This window comes from Mustelus asterias, chromosome 8, assembly GCF_964213995.1.
Source record: "Mustelus asterias chromosome 8, sMusAst1.hap1.1, whole genome shotgun sequence".
NCBI lineage: Eukaryota > Metazoa > Chordata > Chondrichthyes > Carcharhiniformes > Triakidae > Mustelus > Mustelus asterias.
The window spans coordinates 17,548,793-17,575,368 of record NC_135808.1 but is presented as its reverse complement, the minus strand read 5'-3'; the positions used below and the strand labels follow the sequence as shown (position 1 = coordinate 17,575,368).

The 26,576-nt window shown below is 48.5% G+C and overlaps 2 protein-coding genes across 2 annotated transcripts in view; both read right to left on the bottom strand.

Annotated features, from left to right (window-relative positions):
- The window catches only part of LOC144496876 (alpha-1,3-mannosyl-glycoprotein 2-beta-N-acetylglucosaminyltransferase-like), a 53,861-nt gene extending 44,887 nt beyond the window's left edge, over positions 1 to 8,974 (bottom strand). Inside the window, exons 1-2 of the mRNA XM_078217456.1 lie at positions 8,903 to 8,974; positions 424 to 1,390 (exon numbers count right to left, since the gene is read on the bottom strand). The gene's annotated coding sequence lies outside the window, so the exon portion shown is untranslated. The remainder of the gene's footprint in view (positions 1 to 423; positions 1,391 to 8,902) is intronic.
- Positions 8,975 to 15,591: 6,617 nt separating this feature from the next.
- Positions 15,592 to 25,231, bottom strand: LOC144496875 (DNA-directed RNA polymerase I subunit RPA12-like). The gene is made up of 5 exons (XM_078217455.1): positions 25,147 to 25,231; positions 24,029 to 24,159; positions 22,330 to 22,436; positions 17,169 to 17,278; positions 15,592 to 15,870 (listed from the first exon to the last, which is right to left on the bottom strand). The coding sequence occupies exons 2-5, from the start codon at positions 24,150 to 24,152 to the stop codon at positions 15,846 to 15,848; spliced, it is 366 nt and encodes a 121-aa protein (XP_078073581.1). The 5' UTR covers positions 24,153 to 24,159; positions 25,147 to 25,231; the 3' UTR covers positions 15,592 to 15,845.
- Between the last annotated feature and the right edge of the window lie 1,345 nt (positions 25,232 to 26,576).

Genomic DNA, 26,576 nt, shown 5'->3' with positions numbered 1-26,576 from the left:
TTCCCCTCCCAGGGCTGGAGACTGTAATAAAGAGCAAATGGTACAAAATGGCACCTTTCCAAGATCATCAGGGAAAATAAAAACCCAGGAGGTTAAAAGGTCTCCCACTGTGGCAAATAAAAACGTTTAATCTGCCACGGACACACAAATATTAAAACTGAGGACATTCTGGACGGAGTTTAGAAAGAAAAACGTGCTGAAACTAGAAACTGAAAAAGGACATTTTGAGCAAAAAAAGAAAATAAACGTTGACAGATTAGTTTCGTTATGAATACTCTGCCCTAAGACACACATTCACTCACATTCAATGCGGGCAATGCCTGTGATCAGAGGGTTCTCCTTCACACTGTGACAAGTACGGTTTCGCACACCGGAAAACTTTCTAACCAGTATTATGCCGATGGAATAAAAGCACAGACTTACCAGCAGCAGTGGGGCTTCGATCCTATCTGCCCATGTTGTCCTTGGAGGGGGGCGGTCGCCGGGGTGGTGTCTGGGGGGGTGGGAGTGTGAAGTGCAGGAGGGCAGGTCGAACCCTCGGGTCTGCTACTGTGTTACTCCGGCACTGAATTGTCAGAGGTCCAGTCTGGATTCCCAGTTATTCCCAATTCTTCCTCCTCCTGCGTCTCCTTTTGTGTGTGTGTGTGTTTGCAGAAAGCTGACTCTGCTTCTGTGCTTTGGCAGCCTTTGGGTGTTAGCCACTCAGCCTCGGCTGAGAGGAAGTGTGTCACTCTCGGGTAGGCTTCCTGGTCAGGAAATCTCTTGCACTGATTGTTCGAAGCATGAGCTAGCCTCCGCCCCGCTGCTTTACTTTACTTCCCTTTCAATTGCAAACCGGCAGAGTCGGTCGTTCCAGCCCCGAGGGCGCCCCGGTTTGCCGCCGGGCTGGGATTCAGTTTTGAACAGAGAGTCCGAAGCTCCGGATCCGTGGCGGCGATCTTGCGGGGGACGGTGGGGAAGGTGTGCGGGGGGGGGGGGGGGGGGGGGGGGGAGCGAGGATTGAGGGGGAAGGGGGGGCTGTCGGATCGTTCAACTTGCAACGTGGCCGGCATCAACGTTGATCCTCTCCGGGACGTGGTCCCTCTCGCGGGGTCCGGTTGTCACCTGAAGAGGTCCGTTCCTCCCTCGGCCTCCTCAGCCTGCCCGCTGCTCTTTGTCGTTCGTTGCGACTCACAGGCAGGGAAGAACAGGTGGGGGGGAGGGTGGGGGCGGAGGGGGGTGGTTGGGGGCGTCAGTCTCAAGCAGTCAGAAGTTGATTAAGTTTTCGCCACGCCCAGCTCAGGGTGGGGTTACTCCGTTTGCAACAGGAGATCCAGGCAATATCTACCAAATTGGATGGGGTCTCCACCACTCTGGTTCACACACCCTGGGGGTTGCGGGGGGGGTCTCACTGTGGAATTAAAAATAAAACACAAGTCACGAGTTAAACTCCGCTTCCCTCCAATCAAGGTCAGAGACTATTGAAGTCTGAGGGGTCATGACCCCCCAGCCCCGCCCCCTACTTCCTCCTAGCGTGTTTACCAGCTGCGGGGACGATTCTACATTGGCTGCCGGCGAGATCTTCCGGTCCCGTCGATGAGTGCGTCAGGTGGGTCGCCAGTCTCGCTGCCAGGCAACCCATCATGGCAGGGGTGGGTGTGGCCTTTGGCAGGACTGTATGATCCCAAGATCCTGCCGGCAGGAAAAGGGCTGGAAAATCCCGCCTCGGGTTTATCATTCTCATCCTCCATGGCATCATTCGCTTCTAATTTCTCTGATCACCTCCAGACAACCTCCCCCCACTACCCTCCGCCATCTCTGCCCTTCCCAGCCTCTTGACCATTCCAGGTATCCTTCACCCACAACCCCCCCCCCCCCCTCCCCACCTGTGGCTAACCATTCCTCCAGCTGCCTCGGTCCTCAGCTTTGGAATTCACTCCATAAACCCCCTCTCTCTCTTCCCCCTCTCCTTTGGGATGCTCATTAAAACCTTTGATTCCTTATAAAGAGACCAGGGGAATCAATGGCCTGCGAATCTTTTAACAATGATGTGGAGATGCCGAGTCTTTTAACAACTCAGCCCATGTGCCTGGAGTGGGGGGGGGGGGGGGGGGGGGGGGGGGGACGGATTTGGGGCCTTGGGGTTCTTTGAGGAAGACAGGGTAACAGCAGGAGTTTTTTTTTTAAAAGGCCGATGGTACCTCAGCACTGTAAACACCCCTCCCACCATTCCAACTTACCCAAATGCCTACAGCACAAGTTTTCAAGCACTGGGTCTGTGGGGCTGCTCAGAATTCTGTCTGGGACGAGACAGACTGTGAAAACATTGACTTCATGATTCAATAATACATAACTTGTGTGCGAACATATGTAATCATGGAAATGTCAATCCTGTTGCTATAAACAAAAGAAAACATGTCTCCAGCAATTCAAGCATAGCATGGAATTAGGAAGGCAAATGGAATGTGGCCGTTATTGCAAGGGACGGATTGAGTATAAAAAGTACAGAGGTCTTGCTACAATAGTACAGGACATTGGTCAGACTGCATCTGGAGTACTGCGTAAAGTACAGGTCTCCTTACTCAAGGAGGGATATACTTGCATTGTAGGCACTTCAGGGAAGGTTCACTGAGCTGATTCCTGGGATACCAGGGGTTTTCTTATGAGGAAAGGAGGAACAGGCTGGGTCTATACTTATTGGTGTTTAGAAGAACGAGAGGTGATCTTATTGAAACATACGTAAGACTCTGAGGCTCGACAGGGTGGACGCTGAGAGGGTGTGTGACGCCTCACGGGAAAATTCAGAACTTTCAAAATAATGGGTCTCCCATTTCAGATTGAAGCGAGGAATAATTTTGCCCCTCAGAGGGTGGATCTTTGGAAGGGAGGTTCGGTGGTACTGCTGCCTCACAGCGCCAGGGACTCAGGTTCAATTCCAGCCTTGTGTCGCTGCCTGTGTGGAGCCTGCACATTCTCCCCGTGTCTGCGTGGGTTTCTTCCAGGTGCTCCGGTTTCCTCTCAACTCCAAAGATGTGCAGGTTAGGTTGATTGGCCGTGCTAAATTGCCCCTTTAGTGTCAGGGGATTAGCAAGGTAAATACGTGGGGTTATAGGAATAGGGCCTGGATGGGATTGTTGTTGGTGCAGGCTCGATGGGCCTAATGTCCCCCTGCTTCATTGTAAGGATTCTATTAAAACTATTTTAAATACTGGGCGGAACAATACTGTACGGGACAATACTGTACGGGACAATGCGGCATGGTGGCACAGTGGCTCGCACAACTGCCTCACAGCGCCAGAGACCTGGGTTCAATACTGTTTGGGACAATACTGTACCGGACAATACTGTACAGGGCAGTGAGTGGGGAAAGATACAAAAGAGTCCAGGGGGCACTTTTTTCACACAGTGTAGTGAGTGTCTGGAACGAGTTGCCAGAGGTAGTAATAGAGGCGGATACAATTTTTGTCCTTTAAAAAGCATTTAGACAGTGACATGGACAAGATTGATATCGAGGGATATGGGCCAAAAGCAGGCAATTGGGACTAGCTTAATGGTAAAAACCGGACGGCATGAACAAGTTGGGCCAAAGGGCCTGTTTCTATGCTGTAAACCTCTATGACTATACAGTGCAGGATAATGTGGCATGATTGTACAGTGGTTAGCATTGCTGCCTCACAGTGCCGGAGACTCGGGTTCAATTCCCAGCTTGGGTGACTGTCGGTGTCCACATGGGTTTCCTCCGGGTGCTCCGGTTTCCTCCCACAGTCTGAAAGACATGCTGGTTAGGTGCATTGGCCACCCTCAATTCTCCCTCAGTGTACCTGAACAGGTGTCGGAGTGTGGCGACTAGGGGATTTTCACAGTGACTTCATTGCAGTGTTGATGTAAGCCGACTTGTGACACAAAAGTTAAACTAAGTTCAAAGTTGAATTTGGTAGATTTATGGGTGATGTGGGACTTATGGAGAACAGGCAGGAAAGTGGAGTTGAGGCTAAGATCTGATCAGCCATCATCTTACAAAGGGCAAGGGCAAAGCAGACTCAATAGGTCTATTCTTGCTCCTACTTATTTCGATCTCATGATCTTACCTTATTCTCTACGTAGCTGATATATTTCGAAGTTAAGACAGGGTGACTGACAGACAGCAAACTGTAAATCAAGACCAGATACAGTCACCAACGCCTTCCCTCCTTATCTATGCAACTAAGAGGAATCACCAATATTTTCCCTTCTTGTATGCACAATCCCACAAACCATGGCTATCGCTGAATGTATTCTTCCAGTTCTGAATATTCCATTCCACCCTCTAGTATGATCACCAACACCTTCCCTCAATCACCATTGCTTCCCCGGTCAACCAAGAGCCATCACTGAACTCCCTATTCCAACTGTAGACTGGCACATCACTTTCCCATCCATCCAGACATATCCATCAATCTATTATCACCAGCATCTTTAGACAGCGGCCTTGCTTTGTCGGATATTTATATATTGATTATACAATCCCTCTCCTATTCTCAGTGGGACATTTATATAGCTTTGACAAAGGGTCATCAAGACTCGAAACATCAGCTCTTTTCTCTCCTTACAGATGCTGCCAGACCTGCTGAGATTTTCCAGTGTTTTCTCTTTTGGGGACATTTATATATTCTTCCCTTGCTCTCTCTCCGTGGGATATTTATATATTGAATTTAAAGTTTATCACTTCTCAGTTTATATTTGTTAAGTGATCTGGAGTTTATCAAATCATATTTGATTTGATTTATTGTCACATGTATTAGTATACAGTGAAAAGTATTGTTCCTTGCACGCCATACAGATAAAGCATACCGTTCATAGAGAAGGAAACGAGAGAGTGCAGAATGTAGTGTTACGGTCATAGCGAGGGTGCAGAGAAAGATCAACTTAATACGAGGTAGGTCCATTCAAAAGTCTGATGGCAGCAGGGAAGAAGCTGTTCTTGAGTCGATTGGTACATGTCCTCAGATTTTGTATCTTTTTCCCCGATGGAAGAAGGTGGAAGAGAGAATGTCCGGTGTGCGTGGGGTCCTTAATTATGCTGGCTGCTTTTCAGAGGTAGCAGGAAGTGTAGACAGAGTCAGTGGATGGGAGGCTGGTTTGCATGATGGATTGGGCTACATTCACAACCTTTTGTAGTTTATTGCGATCTTGGGCAGAGCAGGAGCCGTACCAAGCTGTGATACAACCAGAAAGAATGCTTTCTATGGTGCATCTGTAAAAGTTGGTGAGAGTCTTAGCTGATGTGCCAAGTTTCCTGAGTCTCCTGAGAAAGTAGAGGTGTGTGGGCTTTCTTAACTATAGCGTCGACATGGAGGGACCAGGACGTGTTGTTGGTGATCTGGACACCTAGAAACCTGAAGCACTCCACCATTTCTACTTCATCCCCATTGGTGTAGACAGGGACATGTTCTCCACTACATTCCTGAATTTGATGACTATCTCCTTCATTTTGTTGACATTGTGGGAGAGAATATTGTTGTCGCACTAGTTTCTCTATCTCTTTCCTACTCTGTCTCATCATTGTTTGAGATCCAACCACTATGGTGGTGTCATCAGCAAACTTGAAAATCAAGTTGGAGGGGACTTTGGCCCATAGGTGAATAAGAGGCTGAGGACACAGCCTTGTGGGGCACCGGTGTTGAGGATGATCGTGAAGGTGGTGTTGTTGCCTATTCTTACTGATTGCAGTCTGTGGGTTGGGAAGTCTAGGATCCAGTCATAGAGGGAGGAGCTGAGCCCCAGGCCACGGAGTTTGGAGATGAGTTTTTTAGGAATAATGGTGTTGAAGGCTGAGCTGTAGTCAATAAATAGGAGTCTGGCATAGGTGTCTTTGTTGTCTAAGTGTTCCAGGGTTGAGTGTAGGGCCAGGGTGATGGCGTCTGCTGTGGACATGTTGCGGCAGTAGATGAACTGTAGTTGATCCAGGCAATCTGGGAGTCCGGAACTGATTCGTGCCATGGCTAACCTTTCAAAGCACTTTATAATGATGGATGTCAGAGCCACCAGATGATTGTCATTAAGGCACGTTGCCTGGCTTTTCTTTGGTATGATGATAGTCGTCTTCTTGAAGTAGATAGGGACCTCAGATTGGTGTAAAGGGAGGTTAAAGATGTCTGCAAATACCCCCGCCAGCTGGTCCGCGCAGGATCTGAGTGCTCGTCCGGGTACCCCATCCGGGCCAGCTGCTTTCCGTGGATTGGCTTTTGAGAAGGCTACTCTGACATCTGCGATGGTGACCTCGGATACAGGTTCATCCGATGCTTCCAGGGCGAATGCTGTGCTCTCTCTGACCTCTTGCACAAAATGGGCATAGAAAGCATTGTGCTCACTGGGGAGGAGCGCATCGGTGCCGGCGATTTTACATGCCTTCACCTTGTAGCTTGTTATGTCTTGCAGATCTTGCCATAGGCGGCCAGGGTTGGTGTGGCTAGCCTGGGACTCTAGCTTGATCCGGTACTGTCTTTTGGCATCTCTGAAGGATCTCCGTAGATCATATATGGATTCCTTGTATAGGTCAGTGTCGCCTGACTTGAACGTCTCAGACCTGGACGTCAGCAAGCAGTGGATATCCCTGTTCATCCATGGTTTCCGGTTGGGAAACACACGGATTTGCTTCTTTGGCACAAAGTCTTCTACACACTTAGTAGTGAAGTCAGTTACTGTAGTGGCGAACTCGTTCAGGCTGGTCGCTGGGTTTTGAAATACTGACCAGCCTACTGACTCAAAAATTGATGTATTGATTATAGAGTTTATTACCTCAGTTGTATGTTTATAGATTAATGTGGAGTTTATCACCTCTTAGTTGTATGTTTATAGGTTGATGTGGAGTTTATTACCCCTCAGTTGTATGTTTATATATTGATGTGGAGTTTATTACCTCTCAGTTGTATGTTTATAGGTTGATGTGGAGTTTATCACCTCTCAGTTGTATGTTTATAGGTTGATGTGGAGTTTATCACCCCTCAGTTGTATGTTTATAGGTTGATGTGGAGTTTATTACCACTCAGTTGTATGTTTATAGATTGATGTGGAGTTTATTACCCCTCAGTTGTATGTTTATAGGTTGATGTGGAGTTTATTACCCCTCAGTTGTATGTTTATAGATTGATGTGGAGTTTATCACCTCAGTTGTATGTTTATAGGTTGATGTGGAGTTTATCACCCCTCAGTTGTATGTTTATAGATTGATGTGGAGTTTATCACCTCTTAGTTGTATGTTTATAGATTGATGTGGAGTTTATTACCCCTCAGTTGTATATTTATAGATTGATGTGGAGTTTATCACCTCTCAGTTGTATGTTTATAGGTTGATGTGGAGTTTATCACCCCTCAGTTGTATGTTTATAGATTGATGTGGAGTTTATTACCCCTCAGTTGTATGTTTATATATTGATGTGGAGTTTATTACCCCTCAGTTGTATGTTTATAGATTGATGTGGAGTTTATCACCTCTTAGTTGTATGTTTATAGATTAATGTGGAGTTTATTACCCCTCAGTTGTATGTTTATATATTGATGTGGAGTTTATTACCCCTCAGTTGTATGTTTATATATTGATGTGGAGTTTATCACCTCTCAGTTGTATGTTTATAGGTTGATGTGGAGTTTATCACCCCTCAGTTGTATGTTTATAGGTTGATGTGGAGTTTATTACCACTCAGTTGTATGTTTATAGATTGATGTGGAGTTTATTACCCCTCAGTTGTATGTTTATAGGTTGATGTGGAGTTTATTACCCCTCAGTTGTATGTTTATAGATTGATGTGGAGTTTATCACCTCAGTTGTATGTTTATAGGTTGATGTGGAGTTTATTACCTCAGTTGTATGTTTATAGGTTGATGTGGAGTTTATCACCCCTCAGTTGTATGTTTATAGATTGATGTGGAGTTTATCACCTCTTAGTTGTATGTTTATAGATTGATGTGGAGTTTATTACCCCTCAGTTGTATATTTATAGATTGATGTGGAGTTTATCACCTCTCAGTTGTATGTTTATAGATTGATGTGGAGTTTATCACCCCTCAGTTGTATGTTTATAGATTGATGTGGAGTTTATCACCTCTTAGTTGTATGTTTATAGATTAATGTGGAGTTTATTACCCCTCAGTTGTATGTTTATATATTGATGTGGAGTTTATTACCCCTCAGTTGTATGTTTATATATTGATGTGGAGTTTATTACCCCTCAGTTGTATGTTTATAGATTAATGTGGAGTTTATCACCCCTCAGTTGTATGTTTATATATTGATGTGGAGTTTATTACCCCTCAGTTGTATATTTATAGATTAATGTGGAGTTTATCACCCCTCAGTTGTATGTTTATATATTGATGTGGAGTTTATTACCCCTCAGTTGTATATTTATAGATTAATGTGGAGTTTATTACCCCTCAGTTGTATATTTATAGATTGATGTGGAGTTTATTACCTCTCAGTTGTATATTTATAGATTGATGTGGAGTTTATTACCTCTCAGTTGTATATTTATAGATTGATGTGGAGTTTATTACCTCTCAGTTGTATATTTATAGATTAATGTGGAGTTTATTACCCCTCAGTTGTATATTTATAGATTGATGTGGAGTTTATTACCCCTCAGTTGTATATTTATAGATTGATGTGGAGTTTATTACCTCTCAGTTGTATGTTTATAGGTTGATGTGGAGTTAATCACCTCTCAGTTGGGTTATATTCTCTGATAGCCCCTGTGGAAGCTGCAGCCTGGACACTCGTTCTCTGCTGTCACCCGGGTGGCTGGAAGTCCTGGACCCGGCCTGGTCTCCAAGGTGACGAGTCCCTGGGGTCTCCATGGTGACGGGTCTGGCCTCCCCCACGCAGCCTACTCCCCCAGCGCGCGGTCCCCCTCCTCCCCTCGCGCCCCCGGTCTCCATGGTTACTCACCCTCTGCCCCATGGTTCCAGCTCTCGAGCTTTCCGCTCTTCCTGCTCCAGCCCGGCTCGGCGCGCCGCCCGCGCGCACTAAATACACGTCAGCGCGTCGGCTGCGCGCGCGCCTTCAAACCGCCGCCTTGTTGTTACCCAGGGAGGGAGGGGCGGCGAGGAGCCCGCCTGTGACTGGCCGGGGTCCATCACGTGACAGGTAGCTGACGTGGTCAACATCCCTTCGATGTGATTGGCTGATCGTTGGCACGTGCTGCCCTGAGGATTCTATGAATGAACCGCCAGCGCTGAAAGCGACATCACAGTGCCAGTTACCAACTCTCCCGGGCAATCCTGCAGGCTCCCGGAATTACTCATTTTGCTGTTAGCAGAGGGAAAACAAACATCACAGCGGCTTTGGGGCAGTGATTTCCCCACCCTAAAAATGTTCTTGTTGATTGATAATAAAAAAAAGTGATGGGGACAAAAAAAAGTCAGTTTTACTGTCTTGAACAATTGTTTTTCAGGTAACTCGCCCTCGCCCAACAATGGACAATATAGACATTAGAGACAGACTCAATTGGTTACATGTAGCTGGAAGGGTACCAATCCCCAAACATGGAGCACAGCCAGGAGGCAGACATTAACTACCCACAGCCTGCACAGTTTATTTATTAGTGTCGCAAGTAGGTTTACATTAACACTGCAATGAAGTTACTGTGAAAATCCCCGAGTCGCCACACTCCGGCGCCTGTTTGGGTACACTGAGGGAGAATTTTACATGGCCAATGCACCTAACCTGCACGTCTTTCGGACTGTGGGAGGAAATCGGAGCACCCGGAGGAAACCCGTGCAGACACAGGGAGAACGTGCAGACTCTGCAAGCTGGGAATCGAACCCAGATCCCTGGCACTGTGAGGCAGCAGTGCTAACCCACTGTGGCACCGTGCACAGGTATTGAAGTCACGCCATTGACAGGGTGACTCTCAGCGAGGGGTGAAATTTAGGGATGTATTGGAATGGGGAACCGTATGAGTGAAGGTTGGGGGGGGGGGGGCGGTATGACTGGGGTATCTGTCCTGGGTAAAATCTGAATGCAATGAAATACACGGAATGCAGCGTCCAGACACGATACGACCCGGGGGCACAGGTCAGTCTCCTCCACTACCGCACCAACCCGTTACACGACTGGGCACTGGGCTGACAATCAGCACCCCACCCAGGACATCTAAACAACCATTCCCACTCTTTCCCGCTCAGCCAAATTCGTATCCACTCTCCCACTATCGTTCCATGGGCTTCAACTTGCGGCACTTTATCAAACACTTTTTAGAAGTCCTAGTATACAACCTCAATCTTCACCATTACGTCTTCAAAAATCTCAATAAAGTTCAACACAATTCACCCGTTAACCAATCTCTGACGGCCTTCCTTAATCAATTGACATGGTCGCATGACTACGTGGGAAAATAAGAGTTCAACTCCATTCAGTTCCTTGAGCCTGCTCCGCTATTCAATAAGATTATGGCTGATCTGATTGTGCCCTCAACTGCACCTTCTTCCTATACCCATATTCTTTCTTTATACCTCAGCCTTACAAATATCCAATGACTGTCCCTCCACTGCTCTCTGGGGAACAGAATTTCACAATGTTATGGATGTAGCCTAATCCATCACGCAAACCAGCCTCCCATCCATTGACTCTGTCTACACTTCCTGCTGCCTCGGCAAAGCAGCCAACATAATTATGGACCCCACGCACCCCGGACATTCTCTCTTCCACCTTCTTCCATTGGGAAAAAAACACAAAAGCCTGAGATCACGTACCAACCGACTCAAGAACAGCCTCTTCCCTGCCGCCATCAGACTTTTGAATGGACCTACCTCGCATCAAGTTGATCTTTCTCTACACCCTAGCTATAACTGTAACACTGCATTCTGCACTCTCTCCTTTCCTTCTCTATGCTTTACCTGTATAGCGCGCAAGAAACAATACTTTTCACTCTATACTAATACATGTGATGATAAAAAATCAAATCAAATCAATAACTCATGGTCCTCAGAAAAAAATATTCTCCTCACCTCCGTCTGAAATGGGAGACCCCTCATTTATAAACTGTGTCCCCGCGTTCTCGGCTCTCCCAAAAGGAAAAACACCCTCTTATCACCCACCCTATCAAATCTCCTCAGGAAGGCAACATGATCACCTTTTAATCTCCTAAACTGCAATGGATACAGGCCCAACCTGTCCAACCTCATAAGAAAACACCCTCATTCCAGTCATCAGCTAAGTGAAGCTTCTCTGAACTACTTCTAAAGCAATTAGATTCTTTCTTAAATGAGGAACAAAGCTATACACAGTACTCCAGCTGTGGTCTCACCAACGCCCTTTACAACTGTAGCAAAACATCTCTACTTTTATGTTCCATTCCCCTGGTAATAAATGATAACATGCTTTCTTTGCTTTCCGAATCATGTGCAGTTAATTTTGTCCTGGATTGTTGTCTCCGGTAGCTTTCCCATCACCAAGGTTAAACTGATCAGATTGTAATTGTTGGTCTTACCTTTATACTCCTTTTTTGAACAAGGGTGTAACATTTGCCCCTCTCCAATCCTATAGCATCGCCTCTGTACTTAAAGAGGGTTTGAAAAAGCAAAACATGCTGGAAGATCGCCACAGGTCTGACAGCATTTGTGGAGGGAGAATAGAGCTAACGTTTCGAGCGCAGATGACCCTCCTGATGCTGTCAGACCTGCTGAGATTTTCCAGCATTTTCTGTTTTTGTTTCAGATTCCAGCATCCGCAGTATTTTGCCTTTATCTTGAAAAATATTACCGTACCTGCCGCAGTTTCCGCTCTCGCTTCCCTCGGCATCCGCATCAGATCCTGGAGACTATTCAACTTTAAGTACAGCCAGACTTTCTAATACCTCCCCCACTTTATCAATTCTCGAGCACAGCCAGTATCCTCACTATTCCCCCTCTCCCATTGTGACTTTGGCAGCATCTTCTTCCTTGATACAAAGTGCTCAATTTTGGGGCACATTTTTTCTGCTTGCTCAATCCCTCTTTCGTAACATCCTTGCATTTTTTTTTTAGCAGAGTCAGCCCACGTAAAACAAACAAAGGCTTGTTTAAGGCCTTTGAAGAAGATCAAGGCCGTGGCAATGGAAGCAGGATCGCATTGTGCTGAGACAAGTTATAAAGGGACCACAGTGTACAGGATGCCACAACCAGTCACAAGCAACATTGGAGTCTAAGTTTGAACAATGGCGCTCTATTCCGTGCAAGCATGAAATGCAATTGAACCGCCACGCACTAACACCATTCAGCCCCCCCAATCCAAACCTGACAGTGTTGCAAAACACTGGGCCCAGTCCTCTTGCATCAGATTGGACTTCCATAAGCGCAAAGTTTCAAAGTCATTTCTCAGCTAAGTCAATTGTTGTAACTATACAAAGCCTTGTATAGTTAAAACAATACTTCCTTACCTTTATATTCTATTCCTTTAGCTATTCCATTCGCTTTCTTTATTATCTTTATTATTATTGTGGGCAGCACAGTGGTTAGCACTGCTGTCTCACAGCGCCAGGGACCCGGGTTCAATTCTGGCCTCGGGTCACTGTCTGTGTGGAGTTTACACATTCTTCCCGTGTCTGCATGGGTTTCCTCCCACACTCCAAAGGTGTGGGGGTTAGGTTGATTGGTTATGCTAAATTGACCCTACTGTCAGAGGGATTAGCAGGGTAAATATGTGGGGTTACAGGTGGGATTGTGGTCAGTGCAGACTCAATGGGCCGAATGGCCTCCTTCTGCACTATAGGGATTCTATGATTCTATATTCAATTCCTTTAGCTATGAATGTCATCATTCCATTCGCTTCCTTTATTATCTGCTGTACCTGCATGTTAGCTCTCTGTGTCTCATGAACAAGGACACTCAGATCCCTCTGCACCGGAACACCCCAAAGTCTCTCCCCATTGAGATAATAAGTCGCCTTCCCATTTTTCCGACCAAAATGCGCGCCCTCACACTTATCCACGTTAAACTCCATCTGCCACCTTTGGGCCCACTCGCCTAACCTATCTATATCCATTTGCAGGGTGCTTATTTTCTCATTGCAACTTACTGCCCCGCGTGTTTTTGTGTCATCTGCAAATTTGGCTAAAGAACCTTCTATCCCTGGATCCAAGTCTGCCATGCGACCAATCAGAAGGTGACAGGAGGTGGAGAAAAGTTGCAAGGTACAATTCCTGCTGCCCCCTTTGAGTTTGGCTTGTTGGGGAGAGGGTTACTCTTTTGTGTGGATTTAAGATCCACCTGCCGAGGTGAGCCAGTAGGGAGCACTTTGCTTCCAGGAAAATCAGTCCTCAGCACAGTGGTTAGCACTGCTGCCTCACAGCACCAGGGACCCGGGTTCGATTCCAGCCTTGGGTGACTGTCTGTGTGGGTTTTGTCTGGGTTATCCAGCTTCCTCCCACACTCCAAAGATGTGGTGGGGGAATTTTCCGTGGTAAATGCGAGCGGTTGTGGGGACAGGGTGTGGGGTGGGATGTGCAACTCTCCGCAATACAGCAAGAGTTGGCATGGGGAACACAAACCCTTATAGACTTTACTCAGCAGATGTGGAGAATCGGGTCAAAGGCTGGAGTGAGACATCAGCCTCTGACAGGTCATTTTCGGCAGAAAGCTATCAAGAGGGAAAAGCCTGAAGGGAACGTCAAGGCTTCTCGATATTTAACTGCAAACAAATCCCTCCCCAAACATCCTTGGCAAACAGCGTTAATGATTAATGATTAAGTGCACTGTAATTCAGTGGATGGCACTGCCCCAAGGTGGAGGAAGCATCTAAGGTCGGAGAGCTGATGAGAGTATCGGGAAGACTTGGTCCAGTGACTGCAAAGACAGAGCTGGTGGCTGAATCGCACGGGTCTTTTAGAAATCCTGCGGTTTGGAGTGAGAGCAGGAAATCCTGGGCAAGCAGTCAGACTGCGCGGGAGCCATCCTACAGAGTGCCATGCGGCGGACACCGTGACCCAGCAGGTACTGCATCCCGGCTGCCTGTCGTGGGAACGACCTGGGTGTCGCACTCCGGATGTCTGGTTGAGTGTTTGGTCAGTAAGAAGTCTCACAACACCAGGTTAAAGTCCAACAGGTTTATTTGGTAGCAAAAGCCACTAGCTTTAGGAGCGCTGCTCCTTCACCAGGTAAGTGGGAATTCTGTTCACAAACAGGGCACAAAGAGACAAACTCAATTTACAAAATAATGGTTGGAATGAGAGTCTTTACAGGTAATCACGACACCACACAACCCTGCAACAGCAACCTCTGCAAGATGTGCCGGATCATCGACACGGATGCCATCATCCCACGTGAGAACACCATCCACCAGGTACACGGTACATACACTTGCAACTCGGCCAACGTTGATTCCTGATACGCTGCAGGAAAGGATGTCCCGAGGCATGGTTCATTGGGGAGATCATGCAGACGCTACGACAACGGATGAATGAACACCGCTCGACAATCACCAGGCAAGACTGTTCTCTTCCTGTTGGGGAGCACTTCAGCGGTCACGGACATTCGGCCTCTGAGCTTCGGGTAAGCGTTCTCCAAGGCGGCCTTCACGACACACGACAGCGCAGAATCGCTGAGCAGAGACTGATAGCCAAGTTCCGCACACATGAGGACGGCCTCAACCGGGATCTTGGGTTCATGTCACACTATCTGTAACCCCCATGACTTGCTTGGGCTTGCAAAATCTCACTAACTGTCCTGGCTGGAGACAATACACATCTCTTTAACCTGTGCTTAACCCTCTCTCCACTCACATTGTCTGTACCTTTAAGACTTGATTACCTGTAAAGACTCGCATTCCAACCATTATTTTGTAAATTGAGTTTGTGTCTTTGTGCCCTGTTTGTGAACAGAACTCCCACTCACCTGATGAAGGGGCAGGGCTCCGAAAGCTAGTGGCTTTTGCTGCCAAATAAACCTGTTGGACTTTAACCTGGTGTTGTGAGACTTCTTACTGTGTTTACCCCAAACCAACGCCGGCATCTCCACATCATGAGTGTTTGGCACAGCTCTGTGAAATCTAGACTGATATGGTCTCTGCTTTTGGGTCCCTCAAGCCCCGATTTAACCCCCATCATGACACACAATCTCAAAGTCATACAGTAGAGAGGCCATTCGGCCCATTGAGTCTACACCAACAAAAACTATGCTAAATTTACACTAATCCCACTTTCCAGCCCATAGCTTTGAGTGTTTCGATATTTCAAGTGCTCATCAAGGTTGTGAAGTTTCTCACCTCTGTTCCCCCTCCCCCCAGGCAGAGCATTCCAGACTCCCACCACCACCCACTGGATGCAAAAGGTTTTCCTCAAAGCCCCTCTAAACTTGCTGCTTCTTCACCTTAAATCGAGGCCACAAAAACAGAAAATGCTGGAAAATCTCAGCAGGTCTGACAGCACCTGTGGATTATCCAGGGTCGAAACTCTATTCTCTCTCCGCAGATGCTGCCAGACCTGCTGAGATTTTCCAGCGTTTGTTTCCGATTCCGGTATCTGCAGTAATTTGCTTTTATCTTAAACCTGTGCTATGGACCCCTCTCCTGAGAGTGGAAGGTTCTTCCGACCCATGTCCCTGATACACCTTTGTACAACTTTAAGCCACCATCACGTGAACGTTCCAAAAACTCTTAACATCTGAATTTGGTTTGTTTATTTACACAATCTGAAACGGAATATCGTACAGGGAGGGAGAGACCATGAGAGAGAGAGAGAACAAGGGAGGCCTCACTCTGCAATCGGCCCATTAGCTGCATGAAGGTACAGTTTCCGACACCACTCACAGCCAGACGCTGCGACCATGTCCCATCTGACCGTCAATGCGGGAGGCTTCGTGCTGGGGTGAGGCACCATTAAACCAGCTCCTGTCACACACTCTGAGCTCTCCCGCCATTAGGAGTCTTCCTTCTCTTGGAACCTGGAAGAATGAGATAGAACTCATCAAATGATAGAATGTGATAGAAACCCTACAGTACAGAAAGAGGCCATTCGGCCCATCGAGTCTGCACCAACCACAATCCCACCCAGGCCCTCCCCCCATATCCCTACATATTTTACCCACTAATCCCTCTAACGTACACATCTCAGGACACTAAGGGGCAATTTATCATGGCCAATCAACCTAACCCACACATCTTTGGACTGTGGGAGGAAACCGGAGCACCCGGAGGAAACCCACGCAGACACGAGGAGAATGTGCAAACTCCACACAGACAGTAACCCGAGCCAGGAATTGAACCCGGGTCCCTGGAGCTGTGAAGCAGCAGTGCTAACCACTGTGCTACCGTGCCGCCCAAATGTGCTCCAAAGCCTAAGGTTTCCGTCACAGGCGACGCGGTGGTAAGGTCACAGGATGAGCAATCCAGCAGCTAACGCTCTGGGGACAGGCATTCAACTCCCACCACCGCAACATGGGTGGCACAGTGGTTAGCGCTGCTGCCTCACAGCTCCAGGGACCTGGGTTCGATTCCCAGCTCGGGTCACTGTCTGTGTGGAGTTTGCACATTCTCCCCGTGTCTGTGTGGGTTTCCTCCGGGTGCTCTGGTTTCCTCCCACAGTCCAAAGATGTGCTGGTTAGGTGCTTTGGCCATGCTAAATTGCCCCTTAGTGTCCTGGGATGCGTAGGTCAGGGGGTATAGTGGGGTAAATATGTGGGGTTATGGGGATAGGGCCTAGGTGGGATTGTTGTCAGTGCAAACCTGATGGGCCGAGTGGCCTCCGTCTGCACGGTAGGGATTCAATGATTCTATTTTAAACTAAAGTCAAGCAAGTGGCAGTAATGGTGACCATGATAAACACTGTCAATTGTTGTAAAAATCCATTCAGTAATGCGTCTTTAGGGAAGGAAATCTGCTGTCCTTACTCGGTCTGACCTACATGTGACTCCAGATCCACAGCAATGTGGTTGGCCCCTCTGAAGTGCCTTTAGTGAGACACTCAGTTCAAGGGCAATTAGGGATGGGCAATAAATGCTGTCCCTGGCAGTGACGCCCACATCTCATGAACAAATGTTCGAAAAGGGCACCATTGTTCGAGTCTACTAGAGCCATTGTACCTTGCTGCCCCCCTGCCAGGAACCAGCAAGCTCACCCCTGCCCACTGCGCTGCATCTCTTATACCATTAACAACACCACGCTCCCCGACTCTCACTAAACGGGTCTGCGCCACCCTTCACAATGTCCCCCTCGCTGACCCCGCCAGGCTCTGTACACCCACCTGCAATTCATACACGTGTAGAAGACAGTCTGCCCTTCATCTGCCGAGCGGGTCTGCCGCGTGTGATACACCATCCCGTCGTGTCCGCAACGCGAGCACTTCCGGTCCACCTGCAGGCAGAACGCACACTGGTTAACAGCAGGAGAAACCGCCCCCCGGCCCCACACCCTGTCACCCGCAATGACAGAGACTGGGCAGCCGCCGCCATAATTTGCACCTTCCCCACCCGCGGGTCTGAACCTGTTCACACCATTTCACCCCACCCCCACCCTGTCACCAGCCCTGCACCCTCTCCATTCAGAGACGCTTCCCACTTGGAACAGGAGACGGACATGAGGGGAAATCTGATCACTCAGAGGGCCGTGGGTCTTTGGAACTCTCTTCCCCAGGGCAGGGGGGGCGGGGGGGGGAGAGAGTATTAAACATTTTTAGGCAGTGTTATAGATTCTTGACTAACGAGAGAGTTTAAGGTTATCAGGGGGTGGGGGGAGGGAGGCAGGAAATCAGCGCGGAGACCGCAGACAGGTCAGCCTGGATGGTTTTGAGGTGTGGGGCAGGGGCTGACTCTCCAACTCTGCTCTGAATTTGTGCGTTTGTGTACATGTCATCGAAGCCTATTCCGCCACGATTCATGGTTAACCTGCGACCCAACTTTGCCTGACAACCATTAATTACCCTCGGCTAAGGAAGGTTTATTAATCACAAACTTAAAATTAGCAACTGATTTTGCGGAAATGTGTTCGGAATGAGAGTGTGTGTGTGTGAGAGAGTGCGACTGTGAGTGTGTGTGGGTGGGTGGAGGGGTGCGTGTGGGGGGCGGGGACGTGCTTGGGGGGTTGCATGGGGGGGGCGCGCGCGTTGGGGTCACGTGGGGGGGCATGTGGAGGAAGCTGCGTGTGGAGGAGGCTGCGTGTGGAGGAGGCTGGGATGTGAAGAGATGTTTCCCACCTTCCGTTCTGCAACGTCTGTCTCTAAGATGTGGACTTTGTCCTGAAGCACGGCCCCCGTCACTTGTCCCGCGGCCCCCGGTCACTCGCCCCCACCGCCCCCCCCCGTCACTCGCCCCCCCCCGTCACTCGCCCCCCCCGTCACTCGCCCCCCCCCCCGTCACTCGCCCCCCCCCGTCACTCGTCCCCCCCGTCACTCGTCCCCCCCCATCACTCGTCCCCCATCACCCATCCCGCTCCTCCCCTCTCTAGAAACAAGCAGCAGAAACGCTTTCTCTCTATCCACTCTGTCAGTGTCCCTACATATCATGAGAGCCTCGAGCAAACAGCCATTAATCTTGTAAATCTCTGGAATACCACCCAAGCGTGTTCATCTATCTCTCTCTCTCTCATCACACTTGGGAGTCCAGTTTCATTCTGCTGAATCAATGTCGCACTTCCTCTAAAGGCCAATATATCCATGAGCGACAGCTTATTGACCTTTCAGGGAACCGAGGGATACGGAGAACAGGAAGAATCCGAAACTTAGACCAGCGACCAGTCGCAATCACACCGAATGGTGGAGCAGGCTCGAGACGGGACGCATGGTCCCATCCTGCCCCTATTTTTCTTTTGCTCCTGTTTTAGAACATAGAACAGTACAGAACAGAACAGGCCCTTCGGCCCACGATGTTGTGCCGAGCTTTGTCTGAAACCCAGATCAAGCTATTTCCTCCCTATCATCCTGGTGTGCTCCATGTGCCTATCCAATAGCTTCTTAAATGTTCCTAAAGTTTCTGACTCCACTATCCCTGCAGGCAGTCCATTCCACACCCCAACCACTCCCTGAGTAAAAAGCCTTCCTCGGACATCCTTCCTATATCTCCCACCATGAACCCTATAGTTATGCCCCCTAGTTACCACTCCATTCAACTGAGGAAATAGTCTTTGAACGTTCACGCTATCTATCCCCCTCATCATCTTATAAACCTCTATTAAGTCTCCTCTCAACCTCCTCCGCTCCAGAGAGAAAAGCCCTAGCTCCCTCAACCTTTCCTCATAAGACCTACCGTCCAAACCAGGCAGCATCCTGGTAAATCTCCTCCGCACTCTTTCCAGTATCTCCACAGCCTTCTTATAGAGGTGACCAGAACTGCACACAATATTCCAAATGTGGTCTCACCAAGGTCCTATACAGTTGCAACATAACCCCACGGCTCTTAAACTCAAACCCCCTGTTAATAAACGCTAACACACTATAGGCCTTCTTCACGGCTCTATCCACTTGAGTGGCAACCTTCAGAGATCTGTGGATATGAACCCCAAGATCTCTCTGTTCCTCCACATTCTTCAGAACCCTACCTTTGACCCTGTAATCCACATTCAAATTTGTCCTACCAAAATGAATCACCTCACATTTATCAGGGTTAAACTCCATTTGCCATTTTTCAGCCCAGCTCTGCATCCTATCTATGTCTCTTTGCAGCCTACAACAGCCCTCCACCTCATCCACTACTCCTCCAATTTTGGTGTCATCAGCAAATTTACTGATCCACCCTTCAGCCCCCTCCTCCAAGTCATTTATAAAAATTACAAATAGCAGAGGACCCAGCACTGATCCCTGTGGCACTCTGCTGGTAACTGGTTTCCAGTCTGAAAATTTTCCATCCACCACCACCCTCTGTCTTCTGTTAGATAGCCAGTTACCTATCCAATCGGCCAAACTTCCCTCTATCCCACACATCCTTACTTTCATCATAAGCTTTTATTATTTTATTCTTTCATGGGATGTGGGTGTTGTCGGCAAGGCCCGGATTTATTGCTCATCTCTAATTGCCCCTTGAATGGACCATTTTGGGGGGGTCGGGGGTCGCAATTAAGAGCCAACCACATTGCTGTGGGAGTCTTGAGTCATGTGTAGGCAGGACCGGATAAGGACAGCAGATGAGATTTTTCAGGACAATCGATAATAGTTGTCATGGTAATCACCATTTGGACTAACATTATAATCCAGACTGATTAACTGAGTTTAAATTCCAGCAGCCCTCCCTGATAAGTTTCTGACAAGCGCAAAAAACAAGAGGGGTGAGGGACTTCTAATAAACACCGGAATATAATAACTCCAACAGGTATCGGGACGCAGGATTCTTGAAATGTATTCAGCAGAACATTTTTTAAGCCTGGACGTAGAAAACCCAACAAGAGTAATGGGAAGATCTTGAGTTTTAAGGGAATGAAGTTAAGCAGGTGGAAGAGGTTACCGATGGGAGCGCATAATTCAGAATTCACTCCGATTTAGGGCAGTTTTTAAAAAAATATTCATTCGTGGGACTTGGGCGTTGCTGGCTGGCCAGCATTTATTGCCCATCCCTAGTTACCCAAGGGCAGTTGAGAGTCAACCACATTTCTGTGGCTCTGGAGTCACATGTAGGCCAGACCGGGTAAGGACGGCAGATTTCCTTCCCTAAAGGACATTAGTGAACCAGATGGGTTTTTCCGACAATCGGCAATGGTTTCAGGGTCATCAGTAGATTCTTAATTCCAGATATTTTAAATTCAAATTCCACCACCTGCTGTGGCGGGATTCGAACCCGGGTCCCCAGAACATTAGATGAGTTTCTGGATTAATAGTCTAGCAAAAATAGCATAGGCCGGGGGCGGGGCGGGGCGGTGAGAAGTTTGCAGATGAGACAGAAATTGTTAATTTAGCCCCTTGAGGATGTTAATCCATTAAATTAGACCAGGGTTAATCTGTGTTCCAGTTATTACAACTGGTCGATCGCTGGAAGAAAGTTCCAGACTCCTCCCGCCTCTGCTGTGTGGAAATGATTCCTCATTTCACTCCTGGGGGTGGGCGGGGATTCATTTTTAGACGGCAACCTGTTAAGCCACCAGAAATAGTTTTCAATCAACCCAAATTAGTTCCCCTTAATATCCTGAAATCTTCAGTCGAAACAGCCCTTAACCCATTTAAATTCCATGGAATACAATCTCAAACTGTGCAATCGCGTCCCACGGCAGTTAACGCTTTGGAATTCAAATACCATCCTGGTAAATCTAAGCTACTCTTCCTCCTCTCTCCCCCCACCATGGCCCTCTATCCCTCCAAAGCCAGTGTGTGTGGTGCCCAGACCTGATCAGTGTTCCAGGATGTGGAGATGCCGGCGTTGGACTGGGGTAAACACAGTAAGAAGTCTCACAACACCAGGTTAAAGTCCAACAGGTTTATTTGGCAGCAAAAGCCACTCGCTTTCGGAGCGCTGCTCCTTCGTCAGGTGATCACTCACCTGATGAAGGAGCAGCGCTTCGAAAGCCAGTGGCTTTTGCTGCCAAATAAACCTGTTGGACTTTAACCTGGTGTTGTGAGACTTCTTTCACTGATCCAGGCACAGCCTGACCAGAGCTTTGTACAACTGAAGCACAGTCTCTGGATTCCAGTCCTCCAGCAGCTATAAAGGTCAGCATTCTAACATCCTTTCTCGTGATCTTTCTGTACCTGTTCTGGACACTTTATTGATCTGTGTACATCCACACCCACCTACGGCCTATGTTTGGATATCCGCTGCTTCTCGATTTCAGTGTTTAGAATGTATTCTGTTCTCTATTTTCCAAGTGCAGCAAATGACCACACGTTACACTCTATATTGGCACACTTCCCGCTGCCTCGGAAAAACAGCCAGCATCATTAAGGTCCCCACGCACCCCGGACATTCTCTCTTCCACCTTCTTCTGTCAGGAAAAAGATGCAAAAGTCTGAGATCACATACCGACCGACTCAAGAACAGCTTCTTCCCTGCTGCTGTCAGACTTGGAGTGGAGATGCCTCAAATCTGCAAATATCTGCAGATATCCACTCCATCTGATGAAGGAGCAGTGCTGCGAAAACTAATGGCATTTGCTACCAGATAAACCTGTTGGACTTTAAAACTCTTACACTGTCTGTCCTGCCAACATGCCCAAAGCATGTTGTTCCATCATACCTCCTGACTGAAGGTCTCTCTCTCTTATTAAGTCATCCCATTTGAAGACTCTTCTAAAACGATCCCCCACCCCAACAGTGTTCCCTTCCCAACACCAACAATCCCAACCACGCCTCCCATATCCAACCACACACCCACCGTATCTGCATGCTCCCCCCCACTCCCAAGCCAATTTAAACGTCTTCCTTCTCGTTGCCTCCAATTCACTAAAGCGTGCGGCATCCCCTGCGACCCCCTCCCCTCACGGCCACTCACCACGGGCCCTTTCAGCTCCCCTTCCTCGGCCTCGGCTGCCATGTTTAGCTGCATCATCTCTGGATTGTTGAACACCACCTCCGAGTGGATCTCCGTTCCCTCAAACTCTGGAAAAGAACAGCGTTAGCCACGGAGAGCCCACGTTTCAGAGACACCGGCCAGCCCACGCAGGAGCCTCAAGCTACCACCGGCCTCGGCAAAACTCCCAGCATAAGATTCTGCGACTGCGACTGATTTTCAGAACCTGGAATGTCCAAAGATTTTACCCGGCGAGCACAGATTAACATTAAGCGGTTCAGTTTTGACTCGTTCTCGGGTGATTTAACAGTCACGATAGTTGTGGAAACTGGAAAAAACTGATGTTGACGAAGAAACAAACATGTTTTATGATGGAGCTCCTTAGAGTCTCGAGCTTAAACTGCCTTTAATGCTCAGAATACGATTAGGCGTTAGTTTTAAAATCAGTTTGGAGCTAAAACCTTGTGAACAGAAGGTGACACTCAGTGTAAACAAACTGTGCATTGCTGTAATAGACCCGTCCAAGAGAGGAAACCTTTATTCTCTGAGATTATAAAACGTGGTCCTAACTGATGATTTTAAGTGCTTTTGTGTGGGGTTTGAGTTAAGATATGTTGACAAGAAAATGTGACTTTATTTGTGGCTTCTCTGTAACTGGAACATGGGCTGTTTTTGTGATGGAAAGTAAACTTCTGGAGTTTATGACCGATAAAGCTGGGGTTGTTGCAAAGCTGGGGTGACATGAGATGAATTGTGACCTCAAACCAAACTCAAACCAAACCCGGCCCAAACCCAGGCTCTCAAACAAAACCCGGCCCAAATCCGGGTCTTCAAACCAAACCCAATCCAAACCCAGGCCCTCAAACCAAACCCGGCCCAAACCCAGGCCCCTCAAACCAAACCCAGGCCCTCAAACCAAACCCAGCCCCTCAAACCAAACCCTGCCCCTCAAACCAAACCCTGCCCCTCAAAAAAACACAGTCCAAACCCAGCCCCTCAAACCAAACCCAGTCCAAACCCTGGCCCTCAAACAAAACCCAGCCCACACCTGGGCCTTCAAACTGAACTGGGCTCAGATAAGGGCTCACAAACAAAAGCCCCATCCCTCAAACTAACCTATTGAAGCATGCCATGGTTTCATGGACAGTGTAGAGGGAGCTTCACTCTGTATCTAACCCCGTGCTGTACCTGTCCTGGGAGTGTTTGATGGGGACAGTGTGGAAGGAGCTTCATCCTATATCTCGCCCCGTGCTGTACCTGTCCTGGGAGTGTTTGATGGGGACAGTGTAGAAGGAGCTTTACTCTGTATCTAACCCCGTGCTGTACCTGTCCTGGGAGTGTTTGATGGGGACAGTGTGGAAGGAGCTTCATCCTATATCTCGCCCCGTGCTGTACCTGTCCTGGGAGTGTTTGATGGGGACAGTGCAGAGGGAGCTTTACTCTGTATCTAACCCCGTGCTGTACCTGTCCTGGGAGTGTTTGATGGGGACAGTGTAGAGGGAGCTTTACTCTGTATCTAACCCTGTGCTGTACCTGTCCTGGGAGTGTTTGATGGGGGATAGTGCAGAGGGAGCTTTACTCTGTATCTAACCCTGTGCTGTACCTGTCCTGGGAGTGTTTGATGGGGACAGTGTGGAAAGAGTTTTTTCTGTGCATTCAGCCCCGAAACCTGGACACTCACTGTGAACACTGATTTCGAAATCACACTTGCCACACGTGACATACTCTGTGAGGCCGGGCAGTGGCAAAATGGTTCCACACTCTGGGCAGAAATCTGGGTCTGTCTGGAAGCAAGAATCAGCCATTGCAGGTCTGTGGGGGATGAAAGAATTGGGTTTTAGTGAATGTGGGACATGAATTGCCTCTTCTCTCACCTCCAACACTGCAGCCTCTCCTCAGCACCTAATAAATCTCATTATCCAAAATCATCACAAACTGTCGTTCTTTTCCTTCCCTGTCGCTCAAGGATTTGAATTAAAGGACTGCTTCGGGTTCCAGAGTTGAGGCTGCCATCCTTCAATGTCAAAGCCTCCAGGACCTTTCGTGAATCATAGAATCCCTGCACTACAGAAGAGGCCATTTGGCCTATCAGGTCTGCACTGACACCCTGACAAGAGTATCTTATCCAGGCTCTGTCCCCACCATATCCCCTTAACCCCACACATTTACCATGGCTGATCCAACTAACCTACACATCTTGGGAGGATTTAGCATGGCCAATCCACCTAACCTGCACATCTATGGATCGTGGGAGGAAACTGGAGCTGAGTTAAGTGAAACTGGAGCACCCGGAGGAAATCCATGCAGACACAGTCAGCTGAGGCCGGAATTGAACCGCTGTTCCTGGCGCTGTGAGGCAGCAGTGCTAACCCACTGTGCCGCCGTGCACAACTGGTAAATGATCCCTTGACGATGTTTTGACGTAGGAGGGGAGTTCTTCCCAGTGTCTCCGGTTATGATCACATTGCTGTCTGTGGGAGCTTGCTGTGTACAAACTGGTTCCAAAAGAACAAACAGTTCTGACTTGTATTCTCATTACTTTTCTTAGTTGCTACTGTTTTCCTTCTGGGCTGTGGTATTTCCTACATGACTGTCCCAGGGAGGTGTTTCAGAGACTGCAGGGCACTCTGAGCCCCCCTGAGCTTGTGAAAGGCGCTACAGAAATGCAATATCTTCCCTCCTCCCTGCCATCCCTGTTCAAATCCTCCTCCAGCTGCTCCGTCCTGTTCCACCAGCCCCTCCCCTGTCCCCTTGCTCTGAATTTTAAGTGATAAACACCTACAGCCCCAACTCACTCACCTTCAGCCTGCGACTCAGGCCCCGGCACCACAACTAGGAAACATCGCCCACTCCTCCACACACAGCGCCACCAGGCGGAGGGGAGGAGGAGCCGCCAGACACAGCGCCACCCGGCGGAGGGAGGAGGTGCCGCCAGACACAGCGCCACCAGGCGGAGGGGAGGTAGAATCGCCAGACACAGCACCACCCAGCTGAGGACAGAGGGAGCCGCCAGACACAGCGCCACCAGGCGGAGGGGAGGAGGAGCCGCCAGACACAGCGCCACCAGCGAAGGGAGGAGCCGCCAGACACAGCGCCACCAGGCGGAGGGGAGGAGCAGCCGCCAGACACAGCGCCACCCGGCGAAGGGGAAATGGAACCGCCAGACACAGCGCCACCAGGCCAAGGGGAACCGCCGGATACAACGCCACCCGGCGGAGAGGAGGAGGAATCGCCGGACACAGCGCCAGCCGGCGGAGGGGAGGAGGAATCGCCGGACACAGCGCCACCTGGCGAAGGGGAGGAGGAGACAACCAGATGCAGTTGAGTAGCTGGGGTCATGAACCCAGCTGATGGTCCTGTTGGACTAGTCAACTTTCAGTTTCTTCTTTGGGGGGGGAGGGGAGAAGTTACTGAACAAATTCACAGGAGTCTGCTGATAAACTTTCAACACAAAGAGTAAAACATTTATTGTAACAGAAAAACTGATGGAAAGATCTCAGTAACACAATGATTCAAATATTTCCGATTCCTTCACCCAAGCTGTATCTTTACAGCCACATACAAATTCAGAAATGTAAAACAATTTACCATATCTTATACTCAGGGTAAATACGCTGAACACGTGAACCAACTGGCAAACTGTGGACAGATATACCAAATGACAGATGCGACCAAAGTAGATTCCGAGGATTTCCCCGCAACCCACCAGACGCTGGTCACACTGTGAGCCACCAGGTCTCACTGAAACTTCTTCATGAGGGTTTCCAAGCTCTACATTTGAAGAACTCAGCTAGGAATACTCTCAAACTGTTGTCCCCACTCGGATGACCTTAGCAAGCACGCATCTCCAGGATTCCTTCACCCTGGATCTCAGATTAGACTTGAGCTTCAACTTTCCAGCGCATTTTCAGATCTGCGTCTGTGCTAAGCAGAACACCACTGCTCCAAATGGGTACTTTTAGCCTTATCGTTCACAACATGAAGTGACAGAATCCTATGGGCGGCAGTGGTTAGCACTGCTGCCTCACAGTGCCAGGGACCCAGGTTTGATTCCCGGCTTGGGTCACTGTGTGAAGTTTGCACATTCTCTCCTCGTGTCTGCGTGGGTTTCCTCCGGGTGCTCGGGTTTCTTCCCACAGTCTGAAAGACGTGCTGGTGAGGTGCATTGACCCAAACAGGTGCCAGAGTGTGGTGACAAGGAGAATTTCACAGTAACTTAATTGCAGTGT